The sequence below is a fragment of the Anas acuta genome, chromosome 14 (assembly GCF_963932015.1).
Source record: "Anas acuta chromosome 14, bAnaAcu1.1, whole genome shotgun sequence".
Lineage (NCBI taxonomy): Eukaryota > Metazoa > Chordata > Aves > Anseriformes > Anatidae > Anas > Anas acuta.
In genome coordinates, this window is record NC_088992.1 from 3,469,971 (window position 1) to 3,492,219 (window position 22,249).

The following is a 22,249-nucleotide window of genomic DNA, read 5'->3' on the forward strand; positions in this document are numbered from 1 at the left end:
GTAAAGTACACGGAAATAATCAGCCTGAAGGTGATGGGATGTCACCCTTCTGTTAAGAGCAGGACCCAAAAGAATTTGAAGAGGCTGTTGAACATCACTTGATTGACTGACAGACACTTACAGGTACATGACAGTCAACACTCCTTGTAATAAAGTATGCATTTATGCAAATCTTTCTTAGACACAGGGTGATAAGGAGATACTAAAACCACTTTCACGTGAATTTTCAATACAGAGTGGCAGAGATGGATGGTGACTTAACAGTTCTAAGTTTGACAGGTTTCCATCTTTTTTTTTATTCAAAAAGATTGATAACATATTCTTTCATTTAAGCCAACAAGTGTGTTACACTGCCCTATAATATTGGGAAATATTATTAATAATTTAAAAATTACACAGGTAGGTGAGTTTGAGTTTCCTCAGCAATTCAAAGAAGCTGGACTAAATTCACCTCTGGTGTTAACAGGTGCAACGTGACAGCATTTGCTCACTGAAGCACCAACCTCTGCTAATAAAACACTGTTGTACTCTCCCTCTCATTACATGCTGCAAGACACAAAACAAGAAAGGCAATTGCCTGTGTCACGGACCGCTTACTGCACATTACCTGACCATAAAATACACTGTGAGAGCAATTCTGGGGTAGTGCTGCCTGTAATGGGGTATTACACCTGCTGCCCGAGGACAGTGCTTGTGATATTTCAGAGATGATGACATGAAATAGCACATCTTGCTGTTCCTTTCTTTTCTGAAAATGCCTGTTTTGTTCTCTCACTGAAGAAGAGAAAAAAAAGGAAAGAGCACTGTGAAAACACTTGTACTCTTCCAAAGACAACTGAGCTGCTCAGGCAGAACCAGCTGTGTGATAAGGTAATCAACTGGCAGCACAGTTTTGACATCAGAGCTAATTCCTGCTGGTGGCTTACACAGAGAAAGACGCCTCCACATCTGACCCCTTGCTGGTTACTTAGGAATGCTGCATCCTGGCATATTGAGAACAGACCTTTGAGGAATTTTGCTCCTGAACAGGCCAGCATCAAAATCAAGGTGCACGCTGTTTCTGCAGTGCTGATGAGGACTCTGAAGCCATGCAACTTCCAATTGAGCCATGTCCCAGTAAAGTGGTTGTGACAAGGCAAACGAAAGAAGAGCAGCCTGATCAAAGGGAGGCATGCACGCAGGGAAGCTGATAAAAATGAGCTGTTTAGGACCACTTGCTAAAGAAGGGAAAGAGAAAGTAGAAAAATCAGAAGTAGGATGCTGACCAATGGCCACGTGTGGGCTGCAAGAAGAAACAGAAGCCTCTTGCATCGATCTACTGGTCTGAGTTAAATTCTTGTGAATAGGTGGCTTGAGGCTTTAGCCAAGCTAGTGTCAATTCAGATCAAAGTTGGAGCCTCACAGCGAAATCCCTACTTTGAGGATGATTTTATTTTCAATCCCAAACTCTTCTTTCCCTGTTCTCCTGCTGGCCCTACCAGAGTGAACTCCAGGCTACCTTTGTACAGCACCCAATTTGTGCTTTCCACAAGTTGGCTGTAGCTGAGCATCTGGCCCACCGAACACTACAAGTATGCTATTTTATTTTCCCTCATGATTTATTTGAACTGCCCTCATGTAATCCCATTCCTCCACTATAAAAGAGAAAGAAACTGTTTATGTGGGTTTATTGGGTGATGTCTGCTTGACAGATGTCTGTACTAGAACAGCTGCATACATGTGGTGTCTTTGGCATTTGCTTTCTTTAAAAGCTTTACTTCTTTTAACACTTCTGACTTCATAAAAACAAGTAGAGTATTGTCAGAATATATTCTGTTTTCTCCAAAATTCATTTATGCTTGAATAACTCTAATTAAAGAGGAGAGGGAAAATATACAACCTCATACATGTCTCAGTGCCTGTTGATTCCTCTCCATCTTTTCAAAGCACCACTTCAACTGGCTTGAGTAAGAGCAACATACACATGCCAAGCTGAGAACATAGCCACAGATCTTGCCTGTCAGTAACCAGATTTCATAACAGAACGTGGATCTCATGATTATTCAGGGTTTCATCATCTTCCAACACCACTCAACTACTTTGCAACAACAGTTTGGAAGGCTCTTCACTGGGAGCTCTCCAGAAAAGAAAGGGCTCCATGGAAGGTATTCTTTTTGTAGCCTTGCTTTATCCAACAGCTAATTCACCAGGTCAGTATGAATCCTCCACTGTATTGCTCTACCATTCCATAAAGTTTGCTCAAGGTACCTCCTTAAAATGCCACCCATCCAAAACCACCTTATTTGGAGCTGTCTGATGCAAGTCACCTACATTTATTATCCTAATAAAACTTCGATTTCTTCACTGTCATTCACCCAAAAGCTCAAATAGTGCTTTCTGCCCTACAAAGAATGTGCAGGAATTAATCTAATGTTGCAACATGGCACACTGGGAAGAAGATTCTTGATGAAGATCAGCCAAATTCTTTCACGGCGATTTCAAAAGTGGCAGTTGTTCAGAGTTAAATGCACCACTGTGTGATTCAGCATAGATTTGGTTTTTCATTCTGAGCAACCAAGGGCCAAGTGCTCTAAACCTCCCTATCCTTTCCAAACGCAATAGCCTTAAATTAAAATGCTGGTCCATATTTAGATTCTTAAAAACATTATCCAGGAAAGGCAGTGAGCATCCTGTACAAATCTAGAGGACCTTCACTTTATACTCTGGCTTTCAAAAATCTTGACGAAGACTTTTAAAACCTTTTTTTTTTTTTTTCTTTTTCCTGAGAGAGTCTTATGATATAAACTGTGTGGAGTTCAGCTTGAAGACTTTGGGTGAAAGCTTGAAGTGACTTTGGAAATCCAGAGAATCAAGGCACTTCAGGTCTACTGCTTAAACAAATACTAAGACATGTAAAGGCCTCTTTATCAGGGAGTGTAGTGATAGGACAAGGAGTAAGGGCTTTAAACTAAACGAGGGTAGATTAAGATTAGATATAAGTAACAAATTCTTTACTATGAAAGTGGTGAGGCACCGGAACAAATTGCCCAGAGATGCTGTGGATGCCCCATCCCTGGAGGTGTTCAAGGCCAGGCTGGATGGGGCTTGGAGCAACCTGGGCTGCTGGGAGGTGTCCCTGTCCTGGGCAGGGGGTTGGAACTGGATGATCTTTAAGGTCCCTGCCTACCCAAACCTTTCTGTGATTCTGTATCTTCAGGCCATCCTACGACATGCAGTAAAATGAGGTAAAAGAGACCACTTTTCTTTGTGCTGTCCTCATATCCCCAGTTTATATGAACAAATTAATAGTCTGAAAAAAAGGCTTTTAATATACTCTTAAAAAGTTATTTTTATGCTCTTTAATCTATTTGTATGCTTCAAAGGTCTGCAGGGATCACTGCTAGACACGCTGAAGTTTAACTACTACTCAGAATACTACAGGCTCCATATGCAGCTTGAAGAAACCCAGAAGAAACATTGCATTCAGGGAACTGATCCAAACAAGCAAGAATTGAGTCAGCATTGTAGAAGTGAGTTTTGTACATGAGAAGGGACAGGTACAGGGGAGATGCCACTTAGGAAACATGGCCTGTATCAACTATCATGTTTATGCAACAGCCTTACCTGCCACTGCCAATTGAAGGAAACGCAATTGATTTCAGCTTCTTTTCATCGGCCAGAGCCAAGCAGTTCTTCACTGTCTTTTCCAGCAGCTCCTCGCATTTGTCTGAGCCCCAACCTGGGCTATTACAGTGGATCACAAATTTTGCAGGCAATCCGTGGCCAGCACTGACAACAGCTAGTAAGAAATGAAAGTGAAACATAATTGCTTTCCTCTCATTAGGATTAAAAGAATGCGTATGTGATTAAAATAGCAAACAACTGACAGACATTCCTTTAGCCCCTGTGAATGTTTTAGATTACGAATCACACAGCCTTAAAATATAACAACATGATTACAGAGACTTTTCCACTTCCAGCTGTACTTTGCTGTGGTAATTTATAAATCATAGTTATAATAGAGCTTATTTTAGAGAGAGCAAGAATTCATGACTGACATCAAAGGAAACACATTCCTACTGGGGACTGTGCAAACTCGTCTAATGTTGGAGGAGAAAGGCAATAATACGCTAGGACATAAACCTGTTCAAGAGATGATCATCCTTCGGTTCAGAGTTCATTGCAGAGCTACAGTAAATCCCAGGATGCTGCACTGTCGGTGTTATGACTTGTGTGACCTTCAGCTACTCCTGCTAAACACACAGTTTATTTAGCCAACTTCTGATCACACTGAACTCAAATTGTCTTATTTCAGAGCTATTAGTGTTCTGCAAACTGATAAGGAAGCCTGGAAAAGGGTTGAATTCAAGTATTTGCTTTATTTCTATCTTTGTTTCTGAGTAAGTACAAAGAAGATTTTTTGTGATTTCAAAACTTTGGGCCTGATTTTATTCAAGCTTTTATGTGCATGGGTCATCCAAGATGACTTAAACAATGCCTCTCTTAGTTAACTCTTTTGTCACATTTTTGACAGTTCGACAGGATGCATTTACAGATTTACAAAGTTTGATTCATGCTGTTTATATGCCAGCAGGTGAGGCCTTGGATGTACAGAGATACGGATAACTTGTACCATACTGATCATATCATCAGGCTACTCTCAGGGACAGGTGGGGATTACAAAGACACACGAGGGTCTGCTTACAGACTACGTACAGTCAGTGTCAAGAGCAGTTCCTGTCTCGGTAACAGAACGCATCCTGGGTTCACTGCTTCCCATCGCAGGGCAGCAAACTGTGCTCTGCCTGCCAGAAAACCGGGCAAGAGGTCCCTGCCATTTCTGACCTCACAGCTCTGTGGCTGCAGATAAAAACTTGTACGTTTTGGTTGTTTAAAAGTAGAGATGAAACTAAAACACCTTATTAACAAGCTCATGGAAGGAATAAACCTAGTCGGTCTCGCAAGGGCACGCACCGAACCTTCACAAACAGGCTTTGGGATATAATAATATAAAGCCATAGAAGCACCAGAATAAAATGGGAGTTTGTTCAAAAAAGAGATAAGAAAAATACCATTTTTTTAATTTTAAAAAATCAGTTTTGCAAAGGTGCTTAAAGACCAGAAATCCTCTACTCCATTCCGGAAGGTTTATGAGGCATTTTGTAATTTAAATATAGTAGAAATAACTCTTGGAGCACTATTATCACATATGGATACTATCCTGCAGCTGCTGAAGAAGAGAGAAAATAGACTTTGTCGTGTGGCATTCTGACAGGAGGTTAATCAGGAGAGAACACTTTAAAGGACAATGGAAGCACAAGGATTTATGTCCTTACAGGTTTGTAAATTCTCAACATGTTGAATAACCTCAGTGTTAGGCAACTTTAATTTGTCCTTATATGCAACTAAAACGTTGGCAGATTCAGACTACATCATAAATCCAAGAAAAATCTAATAAAAGCAGCTGACATATCTCTAGTCAGATGTGAAATGCTGATAATGTCTTCACACTGAGTGAATAAAATACTGCATTGATACGCATCACCTACTATAATGCTTCTCAGACTGAGAGTGTATTCTAGGGCAGCCGTTAATTAACTCATAAGGATTTTGTTGAAGACAACCGTTAATTACCCAAAGTGGCCATTCCTTACTTCAAATGCAAATGCTCTGAACAGGAAGTTTTACTTTTGATATAGAAATGAACAGAAAGAACACGGCCACATTCTGTGCTAGTTACAATAATATTCCGGGTAAGGATCTTGGTTGTTATATTAAAGGGGATAGCCATGTCATTGGGAAATCTGAACAGCAGATATCCATGTAATGGAGAAATTGATTCGTGTCAATTCTTCTCCAGCAGTCCAGTGTCTGCTGGGGTGGCAGAGAGCTCCCTACAGGGTCAGGCTGCCAAGCAGCACTCAGATCTGAGGGATGCATTGATGTTTGAGAAGAAAATTTTTTCTCTCCAAATTGTGGTCTATTTCTTAGCACAGTTTGATCAACTCATTAATAGGTTGATAAGCAATAGCGTACATAAGCAAGTGAAAAAAAAAGTAATTGATTCTACATATTTTTGTAGAACAATTCCAAGAAAAACTTATTAAAAATTTTAAAAAGCAAGGAAAAAAATTGTATTAAGCACCAGAAGTAAACAGTCATATTTTTTCCTGCCATAGCTCAAGTCTTACATCTTCCCCTCAGTTTTAGTCAAAATTCGTTTACAAAACTGCATGCACTCTATTTATTTTTATAGCATAAACACAGATGGCAGCACCAGCGTTCTATATGAACAACATGTATCAGCGATATCACAGATGGTGTCAGATTGCCATTACCAAACGTTAGTACTCCTATAGTAGATTTTTCTCAGATATTACATAAATTTTGATAACTAGGCATCAAAAAATCATAAGCTTCTACAGTGATGATTTTGGCACTTTTAGACCAATTACCCAACAGCTGCTTAACTTTAAGCACGTGCTTAAATTCAGTGAAAGTCAGTGGCTTTTTAGCAAAGCAGATGTTTAACAGAGTTGGACTCAACTGTTCTGAAAAATAAGCATCCAATTAATTGATTTTATGACCTGTGCCCTCAATAATCAACATTCTTTGTGTATGCATGTATCCTTGAACAGCCCTGTTTTTACTTGTAACGTTACGTCACCACACCATTTCCTGGCTGCTTTGGTAATGGTTACTTAAGATGCATGGTGTGTATTTTAACTCTGGAGAGCACAAGTACTGTGTAACCCATCAGAGTTGCCTGGGGACACCATGAACACGAGCAGTGTGCTAGAATGAGCTTGGCCAACTGACTGCAACAAGGACTGCTGCAGACGTTGAAGCTTGCGACCCCAGTGTATTTTTACCCTGTTTCCGAAGCGCAGAGCCTCACCTCCAGCTATGTCCAAGGGCCCGTTCTTTTTCCGAAGCTCAATGACAGCTTCCACGAACTCCTTGCCGCCTTTCTTTTCCAAAGTGCTCCCTGAACAGAGAATTGTTATTTTACTCCTCTGATCCCAGCTTTCCACAGCAGACACATGATTCATCATTATTGGCAATTACATCAGTCTAGATTTTTCTGCCCAAATGTTTTTTGGGGACTGCAAAGTAAGATCTAAACCTTTTGGGACTTCAGAATTAGCTAGTCATTAAAAACAACAACAACGACAACAAAAATGAAAAACCAAAAAAGACAACCCTAAGAACCCAAAAACCTCACGTCTGTATCCCTTGCTAACATTCTCAGACTGTGATTTTCACGTCAAAACATCTGACGTGCCACCCCTATCTCCTTCCTTAGCATAAGCATCTGTCAGTGTGAAATGCTGCAAGAGAATGTGCTAGCTCAAGGGTGGTTGAAGGTTCATAATTCCTGCCTTCAAGGTTCATTTCCCCTCTCTCTTATAAATGGTTTTAAAGAGCCATTTGCCACAATAAGAATTTGAGACTCACCTGATCTTGGTCCCTGACCCCAACAGGTGGCACCAGGAATGAAACAGTCTCGTGAGTGCAGCGGGCTGCTTTACTTGGTAACTGCCCAGCTTGTTGAGCCACCTTTAACCAAGAGGAAGAGCCTCAGAAATAAGGAGAATCTCTAAGGAACATATTCCTCCAATGAACTTCTCTAGCTACAGCTAAGGAACTGGACAAAGTCATTTTGGGAGTAGAAGAGCTGTGCAGTGTTATCAGGGCAACCAAAAGGTATGCCGTTTACAAAGGCAGTCCATCACTAAATGGTTTAGATCTTATTTTGCAGCTCTAGTTTTAGGTATTAATATAATAAAAACAGCCCAAGAAAGCATTTTCCTAACTACATAAGCATCCCAAATAATTTTGTACTGTGCATATTAATTATACAGGTAAATAAGTAAAAAGCAGTGGTATCATAAAGGCTCTTATTTGAGACATTACTTTGAAAACTGATTTCCAAAAATTCAGAATAGAATCTCTAAAGATCTAGACATTCATTTGGTGAAACCCCTTACTTTCACTGATGAGGAAAGAAAAAAACGCATTTTCTGATGGAAGTGCACATATTGTATGCTCAAGGAAGCAGAGCCCCTCCTCCAAGATTCAGTTTAACATGCAGAGCTATGGCTCTAGGAACTAAGAGGACTGCCAGAAGCTTTTGTTTTGACACCGTTGCTGAATTTCTTCCGACAGGAATATTAGAAGTTCCTTGTTTCTTGAAAAACAAGGCATTTGTTCGTTCAAAAACTGACTGTGTGACCCTACCTCTATTTTGCTATTGGCAGCTTATTGCTTTTGGGGTACAAAAGCTGAGGCTAATTAAAAAACACATCCCATATTTTGCTTACTTCATAACCAATTCACAATTGGTGTTTGCCAGAAGTCAGACTGCGAGGTCAGACTGTGTATGTCAGAGCACAATTTGCTCCTTGTACTCATTTAAGCTTATTTGCGTAAATACTTTAGTCTAAGTTTATTTAGACGAATTCCTCACTGAGATTGTTTCTGAAACTCAAAGCTACCTGTGCAACAGAGCGGGAGGCACCACCCAGCAAATCTCTCAGATAAGACAGTAATGGCTTTATCGATAGCAGCAAGTCCTAGGAGAGGGTGCTCTGAACAGAGATCCCCCAGGACAGAGGGGCTTCGAAGGGCATTGCTTTTTGCAGACGGCAGCACGACGCACAGTGCCCTTTGCTGAGCTTATTTACCTGGTGTGGCTGACACTGGGCACTTGTGAAATCACTCTGACAGGGAGGGGATGGGGATGGAAAGAAGCACTTTTCCATCCCAGTTAGATTCTTGTTTGTGTATTTCCATATCACGCTTGTGTTCACACTCGTGTATGTATCCCAGTTATATTCCCCATGAATCCATGAACTCAATCAGTCCTAAACCCCATGACACTCATAATCCTTAATTTCTCTTGTTTCAAGGCAAAACATAATTAAGCCTTGTACAGAACTTAGGAACAGAAAAGATCTATTAACTGGGTCATCTCTTTGCCATTGCAAAGTTGTTGTACATTTAATGGAATTTAGCCTAGTTTTGTTTAATTCAATCCAGGAAGACCAGCTTTTCCCCTTCTACTGGGAATTAATTTATAATTAAAAGCAATGAACAACCTTGTCAGTTTATTTCATGGAGCACTCTTCTCACAGATATACAGCAAAGAAGAGCAAGAGTAGTATATGCTGTGAATCAGTGATGGTTTCTGCATTTACTCCTAAATACGTTCTTCTGCTAAATAGTAATGCTCTATATTGAAATTATATTTCAGAACTAGGTTGTAAATTAGCTTCATCTTGGAAAGGACATACTGTATTTAATCATTTTCCACTACATTAGGAAGTTTCTTGATGGAAGTCTTGCTTCACAGCTTCAAGGTTAGTAGCTTATTTGCTCACAGGCATAAATATGTGCCACTCCCATGAGAATAAGGTCATTATCTCATGCTTTCCAAGCAGGCATCGGTATCAGTGTTGAAAACAGCGTTAGCAGAAATTTAGGCTCTAAAATTCTCAGAATAAGCCCCCAGTACATTTAAATTGTTAGGGAAAAAACAACGAAAAATTAAAAAAAAATTTAGATGGGTAAAAGTTAATCACTGGAAGCTAGGCATTTGTGCACTTCCATTCTTTCTTACAGCAGTCAGAGGCAACAGGAACCTACGCTAAGGTATGAGCAGTGCGGCTTTGAGAGAAAATTTTCTTTGTAGGGTAGCTTCTTAAGCAGCTCTTTGTCAAAGGGCAGGAGACGAGCACATTAGCTAAATGAGTCTGACAGACTTTAGAAGCACATTCTTTAGATACAGGATATTATGACACTTGTCTTTTAACGTCTCTGCATAATATTTAGCCAGCCAAGTCACAGCTGTTCCCGCTCCGACAGGCTACACAGAACTACATTTTTCTGCACGTTACTCAGAAAGTAGCTCCTTCAGAAACAGCAGCTGTGTCAGGCTTGCCCGCCCTGCGGCAGGACAAGAGCCCTTCAAGCCAGCACTGAAGCAGGGCCTTCGGCACGAAGGGATACCCCTTGCACAGTGGCTGACACAGTGTAAAACAGAGGCTGGGATAATGTGACTTTTTTTTCCTTTAAAAAAGCATGGTGTGTCATCACCCTCATCAGCAACTTCTATATTTGGCCCAAATTCTGATTTGCGTTCTGAAATTACTCAGCAGTTCAGTTAAAGTGTTGCTGCCTGGTTATGAAATCCTTCAAAATATTGTGCTTAGAGAAGGGTAATACCCAGACAGGAGTTACCCTGAGCAAACCAGAGATACAATTTAAGACGTCTGTCATGCTGTATTATGATGCCTTCTTTCATCAGTGCAGCTTAGATGACTGACCATATGAAAAATGTGTGTTGCATCTCTAGCCATGTGCTTGTAAGGACCATTGAGCAGGGCTACAAAGGTAATTGGTCTATAAGCTAAAGCCTGAAAAAAAATAATCAATCTTAAAAGAGTTCAGAAAATACAGGTGGAGTAGATCCAGCATGTCAGATGTGAACATCTGAAACTTGGCATGGAGAGAGCGTACTGGAAGTGGCCAGAAATCTAAAGATCGAGACTCAAAGTGTATTGAAAACAGGCATTTAACATGCCAAACAACCAATGTGGTAATTCATTTTCCTTGCTCACATGCCTGCATTGCACATATATTGCTCTTGCACTTCAAATTTTGATAATGCGTTCTATCATTACTTCTGAAAATCTGATTTGGTGATACAAATCAGAAATGCCTACTGAGTTGGCAATAATTAATTTCTTTTTCTTATCCGTCAGGACTGCTGGAAGTGAGAAATAAATGCAAATCTGCATAGCTACAACAAGCTTGTGGCTGCTGATTGACCATGCACACACATACAAACTCCGCAGCACTGAACTTTCCATTACCTACTTCACCACCGGTGTAGAAGTCAGAGTTTGTCGGGTGAACGACAGCATCACTGTCGATCGTGGCAATGTCAGCCTGTACAACTTGCAACTACAACAGGTAAACAGATGTATATCAACCACGTTGGACAGAGACCCAGCACAGGCTCTACATTTACACATGTACCAACGTCCATAGTTCCTACCTTTACATCTCCAAACCTTGCGCCAAAGGAGTATGCTGAGTTGTGTGTGCAGGTGTGTGTAGAGAAAGGGGTGTAGGGAACAGGAGGAGGAATATTGAGTACGACATGATCAAATCAACGTTAAAATGACAAGTCAGAGCAATCAAATGAGATCATTTCCAAAGCTTTAAGATCAGCTAATTCCCCATTTCACTTTGCAGAAACCTAGAACAACTAGTTCCCCACAGAGCATGACACTAAAATACGGAATCTGTTTAAAAAAAGAAATTCAGGATCATCAAGCCAAACAAAATAACTAGTTTCTCCATTTTGTCAGCACCAATAAGCTGACAAGCACTAATCTTGATATGAATAGCAAGTTATCATTTTGTTTCTAAAAATGACAGTCTCCTTCATATGGAAGAAACCACGTATTTGCAGGGCTTTACTGAATACGATTTCAAACATGTACGTGATCAATCTTTATTTTAAAGGCAAGGCATATTCTCTATATGTTGTAAAGGCTGAGACATGTAAAAATATACATATCTCAGAGAAATACTGACTTAAAAATTAGCCTTAAGTCTTTTTCTTATTAAATTACATAAGAACATTCCCATAGGAAATGCAGTAGTAGGAGAATTATGGGTTGCATTCCATTAAGGAAGTTTAAAAAAGAGACAGCAGCAGGTATAATCAAATAACAGGGGAAGGCAGTACATAATGCAGGGATTTTTCTTTTGCTGAAGAGCAGACAGTTGAAGAAGGATTTGGTTTTCAATTTGTAACAAGATAGATGTTTAAAAGTGATAACCCATCGATGATAATATCTGCAAGTTCAGTGTTGGTGTAATATCAGTTTTTGTTTTCAGCTGAATGTGAATGTGACGGAGTAATTTAAACACAATGGAAACATAATTTGACTGAATCAAACATGGAATCATGGTAGAAAAAATTGGGGGATAGTTAATTATTTAATCATTCCTCTTTAAATAATGTTACGCCTACTCTGATTATAAGAAAAACACAACCAAAAAACACAGAGATTGCAGTTAGAATGGAGAAACTGCTTATTTTGAAAACAACCTGACAAAAAAAAGTATTTTAGTCCTCAAAGAAGCCACATAAGAAACCCCCCAAAATAGCTAACAGTCACATATGATCATTATGGAAAAGAATTTAATTTGTTTTAACTGAATTCAGCTTAAAGATTAGCAAGTTTTCAGATTTGGTAATGTCTTTTGGCTATAGTTCTTCAACAAAAGAGAACGTGGAAGATTTGAATTTGGCTCTTATTCAATGTATGAAGCCCTACAGAGTAAATTCTGGGTTCCATAATTTCCATGTGACCGTTAGTTGTGTCAACCCATGCCCCATTTACCTAGGTCATCTTTAAGGTCAATGTCAGCATTGGTAGGATTGATAATGGCCTCCACCTCGAAGCCGGCTAAATTACTGATTTCACTGTGAATAAGGTTCAGCTGAAAAGAAAAGCATGAGGTGGGAAATAACAGGACAGCTGGGAAATCACAGAGAAGCTGCAGAAAAGTGAGCTTTGCAACACAGATGGAGATAGCATCACTGCAAACAAATATGCAAAATAAAAGGCAGGTCATAAGGAGGGTTTGTTATCCAAAAAAAATATTCAAACACAAGACTCAAACATTGTTCACACCAGGAGGAAGTAAATGTACCTACTAACAAGCTTTAGGCTGTCTTCTATCTGGAATTCTTATTTTGGCATTATAAAGGGCTATTTGTTTTTCCTGAAAGGATAGATGAAAGACACCCTAATAATTTCACGTGTTAATTACATTAGTCACATGCATGTACTGTGACTGTTCAGCACTGAAACAGGAAAAGAGATACTGCTTCTCCTTATTTAAGCTAGCAAACTGGAGCACGTCTTCAGGAAAGCAGGCTCTTGGCTCCAGAGCTCACTCCACCCCAGCAAGGGGCCACACTTTTGCTTCCCATGCTAGTGGTCCCCATACTCTGAGCTGCAGTCCCTTCACATGCCCACTTCTGCTGGCTTTGTGACCAGCAACCTACTGCAAACAGACACACTCACGTGCTTACCACTTCTAGTCATTATTTTATTTGCCTTACTTCCTTTTGTTATTTATGTTATGTTATTTTGTTATTTATGAAAGTAGAAATGTTAACCCCACCCATTAATGCCCATTAACTCCAAGTAACACCCCTGATTTCAACTCCTACCATCATATTTTGAGCAAGATTTACAAACAGATAAGAAGCCAAGGAAATATACAGACCATCAGTGGTAACTGACTGGTGCTGAGGTGCAAAGTAATGGCATGATTTCCTTGCTGCTGATGGTTTGGGTGTCTCCTGTGACCCACGTCACAGAAACAACTCCATAATTTGAGACAATTTGATGTAAATGCCAAAGTCAGCAACACTAAAACTGCAGTACACTGACAGATACGTAAGGAGGCTTATAAGCAGGGGTTTGGACCACTGCTCTGCAGCCAACCCTGGGAAGTCTGATTTCACATGCACCAGTTTTACTGGCCCCAAAACTTTGTACTTTACAGAGGAAAAAAAAAATCCAGACTTTTTTTTTTTTATGAAAATCCAGACTTTTTTTATATGGAAATAATATCATAATGCTATCATAAATTATGCTTAGATCTACAACATGCATATCCATTTAAAAAATCACCGTTTCAAAAGATGATTGGGCAACAGGGACAGCAACTACAGAAGGGAAAGTTCTCATTTATTTATGCAATCCTGAAGCCAGCTGAAACTGAGTGAGGCTTTCCTTCTAATCCAAAGCCCACTGGATTCAACATACAAAGCTTAACATAAACATTCAGGCACGGCAATTAATCTCATCAATAACTGAATTTCATCTCGTGGATTGTAATCCACATTCTGTAAACTTTTTATATCTTCTCCATGTGTGAGTTTATTAATAGGGAATACAAACCAATTCATGAAACCAATACGAATGAATGGTCATTTAAGCAGGCCAACATACACCGATTTAAGTTTTATGAATAAAATTATTTCTACTTCATTCATATGATTACATGAATTGACCTTCCTTTTCTGCAATATCATATATTTTGCATATGTTGCATGAAAAAACTGTTACCTTAATATAGGGTGATTTAGGCTAAAAATAAGTGTGATTCAGCCCCATTTTGAGTATGAGTCTGTATGGGAGTCTGTAACAAATCTAAGAAAGCTTACTTTCCAAATAGCTTAGAATCCTTTATTACTTCACACTTGGTGAGTTATTCATACTCGAGTTTGAGTCTTGAGTTTGACTACAAGCAACTGCTGTTTAAAAAAAAAAAAAAAGTCAAATCAAGTCAAACCAAAATGTTAAAGAAACTATGAATTTTGAAATAAAAAAAACAATCAACAAAATACATGCACACACCAAAAGACTGTTTTGTGGAAATTTTAGTATGTTCCTAAGCACATTTCATTCATTTTATAAGTGACTTTCCGATCCCTAATGCCCTATATTCTAAAAGTTTTTGCCCCAGATTTATTGGCTAACTACCATCTTGGTTTCCAACCTTTAAACTATCTCTGCACCTACGCATATATGGGATTTGCAAAGCAACCAGTTGGCAATTAAAGCTTCAACTTAAAAGCAACAACAAAATGCTCAAAAAGCTGCCCGTAACTGATGACGTGTTGGCAGCTAAGCATTATTCTGCTGAGTTTTGCATTTACTGTTCAACGTACTGTTAGCCAACTGTCAAGTAGTACAGTAAAAAACAGAAGTTCTCCTATAGGTTTAAATACTCCATTGAATAATTGCTCAATTTTACTACTCAACAGTATGAAGCATTTATTTTAGACAGAAGAAATTAATCCCTAAAGGGCCACTTAAAAAAACCCAACATATGACAACTTGCATGTACACGTGCAATAAAGAATGGATGTAACTTTAGGTAACATTTACATTAAATGCTAGATAAAATGCAGATGGCACTTGGCACATACATGAGTACTTTCTACTGAGCTAAGCCTTGCATTTCTCAGTTCAGACAGAATTACCTTTAAATTCTTGGAACTTTTTCTGATTTGAGCTTCATAGAAAAAACTATAGATGCCTTTTGCAGAACAACAATCTGAGATCTTTCTTAAAGTCCATACCCTGGTGCTCAGGCTTGAGGTCTTAAAAGTCTGCCTCTGCTCCATAACAGTCTCAGGAAAATTAAACTAGTTAATGTGCAGAATGTCACATTTCCACTGGGATGTCATTTGTAGGATGTGCAATCACTTAAATATTAACTGGATTTTAATATTGTATAGTGTAGAACTAACACATTTCTGCAAGTATAACTGAAGGGTTCTTAGCCATTCCCTGATCTCCAGGAACTTCTAGCTGAATGTCAGCAGCTGTCTTAAGATTTGAAGCAATAACAGTAAAAAACTGAACAATACTCAGGTTAGCAATATTTTCCATTGTGTTTTTCATTAATTAAATCTGGGGATATTAGACATATGAAGAGCCATTCTTGCAAGTAAAACCTTTCCTTTTGCCTTCTGCAAATGTGAGGCCAAGAAAAGATATTTGCTTTAAACTCTGAATTATGTGCTACTAAGAATGAGATTATTTTCTTCCTTCTCCACATCTAGCAAATTATTTCCTGTTCTAGCAGATAGTGGTTCTGCAGACTAAAGAGACATGCTGTAAAGGTGTTCAAGTATATCAAGTTCAAAAGACACTGATTGTTTGATTATTTTTTGTTTGTTTTAAGGTTTCTGTGTTTGCACGGTAGTTAACATCTCTATTAAGAACACACAACATTAAAATATGCTGAAAATCTGTAAGCACAAGTTCAAGACAAATTAAATAGCTGTGATCAATATGAACGTTTTTGCGTTCCAACTGAACAGCTCAAAATGTTTTAACACATTAAGCTTTCCTGCCATCCATGTAAAGAGTGTAGTTGGGTCTCCATTTCACAAATGAGGAAGACAGCAGAAAGATGAGGTGATTCACAGCATCTCAGAATCAGCCAACTCCAGAAGGCAGGAGTCGTATTGCCAGGCCTCCATGTGAACCATCTAAATGTGCTGTCCTCCCCGCCCGACAGGCTAGAAGGTTTTCCTTCCTTCAGAATGCTCTTTAAAAAGTGCGTCTATCTTAAATGGAAGGAAGGTCCTCCTCCAAACAGGCAATCACCTTTTGTCTTCACGTGCTTTGAAAATACGTAATGTGCACAAGCCTAAGACATCAAGCCACAATGCTTGTCTAGGCCAGCTATTGAAGGAAATTCTTTTATCATTGTGTTTATGAAAGTCATGTGGCACTAATTTAAGACAGCTACAACTAAACATTTCTTTCTCCTGTTAAGCATCAGAATTAACAGACTTTGATGAACATTTTAAATATCACTATTATCCTTTTAAACAGCAATTGCATGTAGAAGTGGCTAAGTAGAAGCACTTAGTTGATTCAAAGTCTCTGCATTTTTTAAAGATTGTTACATTTCATTTGTAAATTTCCAAAATAAAAAAAAACAATTATTTGAGATTACCACGTGTCACAAACAATTATCAACCACCACAAGTGAGCACCCAGTCTGCTAACCCTGCACTCAGCAGCAGACATCCTGGCTCATGGATGGTTTATCATCCTGGCTGATGTCTTTTTAACAGAAGAAAATCAAAAATATGTTGATTTGGAAAACAATGTAGAATACTTTAAAAACATTTCTAGGAATGAGCCACCATAACAGGGGTGTATTTTTGTTTTTATGCTAAATGAAATGTTTTTGATCACTGCAATGTAAAGTTTTATTTTTGCATTGTAGGATTTCCCATTTTTCAGTCTTAACATGAATGCTTGAAAGAATTCGGGTTGGTCTAAACATGCTGTTTTGGGAGTAAGTCATAACAAACAAGAATTTCATTTTGAACTCCCACATAACAAGATACAGAAAATTTGTGTATTTGTTAGACATAGCCTACTTTTTATGTAGATTTTTATACTAATCATTTACTGCTCCTAAAGAGGGTTTCTCTCATGGAGTCAAAAGCAAAATATAATCTGTGCTAGAAATATCTCAACAACATCTGTGCATTTTCCACCCGAGAAAATAATCCATTTCATTTGGACTGTTCCCTCACAGGAGCCAAACTGGTTTTCATTTTTCTCTTATTTACATGTACTGTGTTAGACACACAGCCTAACACCTGACCCCTCTCACGTCAATGGAAAAAATGTGGGGCTAACAGACAAAGAACCAGTATGAGGATGGGCACATAGCACCCCATGTCTTTACTGGGGGCTGCACTCCAAGGGAATGAGAAAGCCAGAAAGTCCATTTCCCAGCACAGGCTACTCACTGGGAAGCTCTCTGACAGACACTGGCTGTGCTCACCACTGCTTAAAGCAGTCCTGGAGTTCATCATTTTCTTCCTCTGAGCCCAACAGCAAAGCCCCATCGATTTGTAGGCCAGTCTTGTTAGAACACTTTAGTTCTGATTACAGGTTTCCTATGGTAACTAACTAAAAGGGGCTCAAAGTCAGGTATAAAACTCTTTCTTACTTGCCTTCTTGGCAAGTAATGTCATTTATAAGTTTCGGGTTCCAATTTAGTCATCAAAATGTTTATAAAAATATGCTCTAAACCACCCCCTGTGGAAGTACTCAAATAGCAAAAAGCCTACCAAAACATAAAAAACTACCAAACCAACAGTCTGGCTCTAGCTGTAAAATTAACTGGGGAAAACAAGAAGTCTTGCAAGAAATAATGTTACTTTCATGCATTTTAAACTTAGTAAGCAAGTTGTGGAAAGGTAAATGGAGAACAACCTCAACACGAAATAAAAACGAATCAGAGGATACATTCCACAATGGACAAAAATGGTTCATCTTTTATGGCTTACAACACAATGATCTGGTTACCGAATGATAGAAGAAAGATGCAGTTTTACTTAATAAAATTTTGTATGGCAAACTAAAGGCAGATTTCAAGATAAAAGACCAAATTAATTTATTGAATTGTCTCTTTAAATGAGTTGTCTCTTTAAACAGGTAAGTATTTGTATTAAACCACCCCATGTCCTCCCAAAGCATATTCACAGGGAAAAAAGGATCATTGACTTATAGCTTTTAATTAAAGCATCGTTCATTATTACGCAGCATTAACTTTTGTAAAAATAAATAAATAAATAAATAAAACAAAAAAAACAAAGCAGAACAAAACACAAAGCAACTACTATAATCAAATGTCTAAAGTAGGTTTTGATTAAAATATATAAATCCTTCACAACAGGAATGAAGAGGGATGCCCTTCAGAAGAGCCTGTTCATTCTTAAAATAATTTCACGTTTGGCAACAGATTAGCAGTACCAATTATGCTGTCTGTGAATAAGGTGAGATAGATTACAAGCACACAGGCTTTCCTTCTATTTGAATATTTAATTACGTAGGCACAAAGACTCATTCATGTATTTTTAAAGTGTTCTAGAAGTTGTTTCAAAGAATTTATTTCTTCAAAAACTAATATCACACACCCCCACATGTGCTCGGTAGGGAAATACCAATTGTACCTAGATGTTTTGGGGAAAAAGGGGGTGGTGGGAGGGGCTATTCCCTAAGCAGCACTGAAAATAGGTATTCATTTATAAAAATGTAGAAGCATACCTTCTGGCCAAGAAACAGGCTTTTTGTGGACAGGACCGTGAAACCATCTGCAGGAGTTCCCTCTGTTGTACTGTCAGCACTGGCTGATTTGCTCACTTCTCCCTGCTTCTTCTTCCAAAAATATAGTTAATTAGTTAACTCAAGACTAAGAGAAAAACACTGTTTAATAACACTAAGATATAAGACATGCCATACATGCTTACCAGGCAATAAAATGTCAGTACAGAAACTGGCATTTGGATTTTATCCTTAAGTCTAAAGTAACTGCTAAGAGCTGAAGGAATCAATAACAAAACCAACCTCAAAGTCTGTGTATCTACGCATGTGCTTTTCTTGCCTATGATAGTACGCTATTTACGGGACAGTTGTCTTAAATGTTGTAGGAAAAATATAAACAACCACACATTTTTAACAGCTTTCTAAAGACTTGCGTGCAAAAAAAAGCAGCCAAACAAAAACCCCTACATATCTACGTGTGGGCAGACGCTCGTTCTAAGGTTAAAACTGGCTTGTCAGAGTGCAAATTTTGTCCCTCTGTGAAGGGAGGTGATTACAGGTTTCCCAAACAGTTTTAGAAATATGGTTTTGAAACCTGTCTGACCTTAGAGCTAATGTCAGAAGAATACTTCTACTTTCCACCTGCCTAACAATAAGGAATAGAGTGAACAACTTTCTGTCTTGCTTAACCTTATCACTTTCCTTTATCTCCAGGAAAACTGTAGAGGTGGAGTCCCCTCAATCATTCATTTTTATTTTTAAACAGAAGTAAAATGATAGGCTTCAGGAATGCATTGATTTATTGAATAAGAATGAGAATAAGAACATTCTGATAAGGATGCATCATGAAGACAGTGAATTGACTGTTGCCGTTACCAACTCAAGTGGTGCCAAAAATCATTTTCAGTAACACTACTACTTGTGATTTCATATAAACGTTTGTTGCCTCAGCAATATCTACACTGAAGCTAAAAGCACACCTGAATCACTAAGCAAGCCAATGTTATCCTGTTCTTCCTTTCCAAAGTATATAAACTGAATCTGTGGCAGACCAACTAAGATGACTGATGCAAAGGTATGTTGGTGCTTCTAGGAGCTGAAGCCATGCTTTACTTTACACAATTGTTTTGAAAATTAGATTTTCAGGGGTCTTATTTCAATTCCCCTGGAATTTACTGTTAGCTGAATACCAATATAGTAAGCAGACAATGCAGTTTATTGTATGGAAGAAAAACAGAACCCCACAACAGACTTCCTGCTTTTGTAATCAAGCAGGAAAAAAAAAATCCAGATTTAGGAAAATTATTAGTGCTTGGTTATTAGAAACACTGAACTTGAGATGTCAGCTTCTAGGTGTTCTAAAAGGGAAAATTAAATGCAACAGTTCAAAAAACAAAGAGTAAAACAATCAGAAGTCTCTAAGTAAACAATAACAGAGACATACAGCATGAATACAGAAGCTTTGTTTGAAGGCAACATTTTCAAATACACTGTTAATTTCAGGTAAAATATATGTACTTTTCTTCCTACTTTCATAACCTATTGCTTTACAATAATTTTGCAGAAGGAATTATCCTTGATTACACATGCACATATTATAAAGATTCTCTACTCCTACAAACTGAAACTAAAAATGGAAAAACAGGCAGTTACATGCTCTTCCTAGCTTTCTCGCATAAGAAAAAAATCACATTTTGGTCCTCTTCTTCTTTCTGTCACCTCCACACTTCCTTCTCAATTAGTTTAATTTCTTCCTCAGAGTTAAAAACACCAAGTCTAAACACTGAGGAGTCTTGCCTGCCTGCCCTGCAGACCTGTGCTACTTCTTCCACCTACCCTAGGTACTTGGCAGCACTCCTCCTTCGGCATTTGCTTGTGCTGCTACTGAAATCCCTGAACTACTCTACATGATGCTCTCTACAGCAACTATGACCGAATTTGTTTGTGTTTCAAATAAACTGATTACTCTACCTTGGATTTCCTTGCCCCTTTCTTGCCGCCTGTTTTCTTTGATACAGTTTTTTTCTGTGATGGAGACTTTGCCTTCTTTGCTGGAGGTGGAGTGATGATGGCTTCCAGTTTTCCTTTTGACCCCCGCTTCTTTGCCAACAGCTCTGGGTGAATATTGGGTAACACTCCACCACTGGCTATGGTGACCCCTTTCAATAGCTAATAAAAAATAAAAGTTGTAGATGACAAATTCCAGCATTTACTCACCGATAAACAGAAAATGGCATTTACTGCAAATTTTGTACATTGCCTTGAGTTTTAACCAATTATTTTATGTTTCTCCACATATATCTTTGAAGAGAGACATGAAACGTGTGAAATATCAGAAAAAGTTGATCATATACTAAGGTGTAACTGTAAAGGGAATATATATTCCTCTTGCACATATGCTTGTTACTGTGAATGTCACTTGGGCTCACAAGAGAGCTGTTTCTTCACTTAGCTGTGAAGCCATGCAATGAAGACTTACCCAGCTACTAGAAAACAGGCTGCCCTGCAATGCCTTCATGTCTGTGGCTGGGGCTGCCCTGTTTTTTGAGGGATGGGGCCCTGAAAGTCCATGGTACAGGACTGCAATTGGTAGGATGCTGTGGGCAATGCAATATTAGGTTTTTGTTGCTGAATTTTCTTGAGCGGAAATTTTTTTAAAACAGAAATTAGTTCTTAGAAAAAGAAACTTCAAATGGAGGGTAACATTTATACAAATCTCTATACCTGGAAGTCTTTCTTCAAAAAAATCTTTATGTAGTTGAAGAAAAGCAGATCAATACTCAAAAGTGTGCAGTTCATTCAAGCCTTTAAAAGCAGAGGTGAAATAAATCATGTTCTGCATTTAAAACCACTTTAATCCATTTTTTAAAAACATCTAATTGGGACTAATTCAGTTTTAGGAAGGATACAAATGGTGATATCAAAGTCCCTCAGGTATTCCCACCTTCTGATTCATGGTTACTGCTCCCCAACCACAACCCACTGAGGCTCTGAGCTTACAAAAGAATGATGAACGGAAAATATTAGCAATTTTCAGGCAGAAGGAGAATGGTTTGGGGATTTTTTTTCTGCTCCATCATGATACACAGGGTTGGAAAAAGTGTCTTTTTAGGTGTATTTTTACAACACCTCACACAAAGAGACATTAATCCTAGCCAGTGCCTCTGGCTGCCACCACAACACTGTAATAATAATGCCTGAATTATTTTTTGGCTAAGTTAGACATCTTGAAATTTGCAAAGGACACAGACTTGCAAGAGTTCCAGAGCTCTTCATTCTGTGGTTGTCATGACAGACTTCAGTAGGAATGGGATAGGTCCCACTGAGTCCTAAGCTGCTTAAGGGGAAGACAAAAACCAACCAAAGAAGTATGTAAAAGATTCCACCACTTCTCTACAGACCTTATAACAATGTTCCAGTCTTTAACAGAAGTGGCTGTAATAGTGCAAGCAAATATCACACTAGAGCTCCCTTGCATTTTCACACATTTTAAGTGTCCTGAAATACATAATTAAGCTGAGTGCTCTAGTTAGTTACATAGCGAGTGTGCTAGTGAGTGAATGAGCTGTTTCCTGGTGGGCTGT

At 38.6% G+C, this 22,249-nt stretch overlaps 1 protein-coding gene across 7 annotated transcripts in view; it reads right to left on the minus strand.

Annotated features, from left to right (window-relative positions):
* MACROH2A1 (macroH2A.1 histone) overlaps positions 1–22,249 on the minus strand; it is a 46,323-nt gene that overhangs the window by 1,509 nt on the left and 22,565 nt on the right. For 2 of the 7 annotated variants that reach the window (XM_068697714.1, XM_068697715.1), the window contains 5 exons: positions 20,637–20,834; positions 18,669–18,779; positions 12,402–12,501; positions 6,878–6,967; positions 3,604–3,778 (listed from right to left, as the gene is read on the minus strand). In XM_068697714.1, coding sequence (XP_068553815.1) covers positions 3,604–3,778; positions 6,878–6,967; positions 12,402–12,501; positions 18,669–18,779; positions 20,637–20,834 — 674 coding nt within the window. Of the gene's footprint in view, positions 1–3,603; positions 3,779–6,877; positions 6,968–10,856; positions 10,948–12,401; positions 12,502–18,668; positions 18,780–20,636; positions 20,835–21,389; positions 21,471–22,249 lie in introns of those variants that run through there. The other 5 variants (XM_068697721.1, XM_068697720.1, XM_068697716.1 and 2 more) reach the window with 5 other exon arrangements.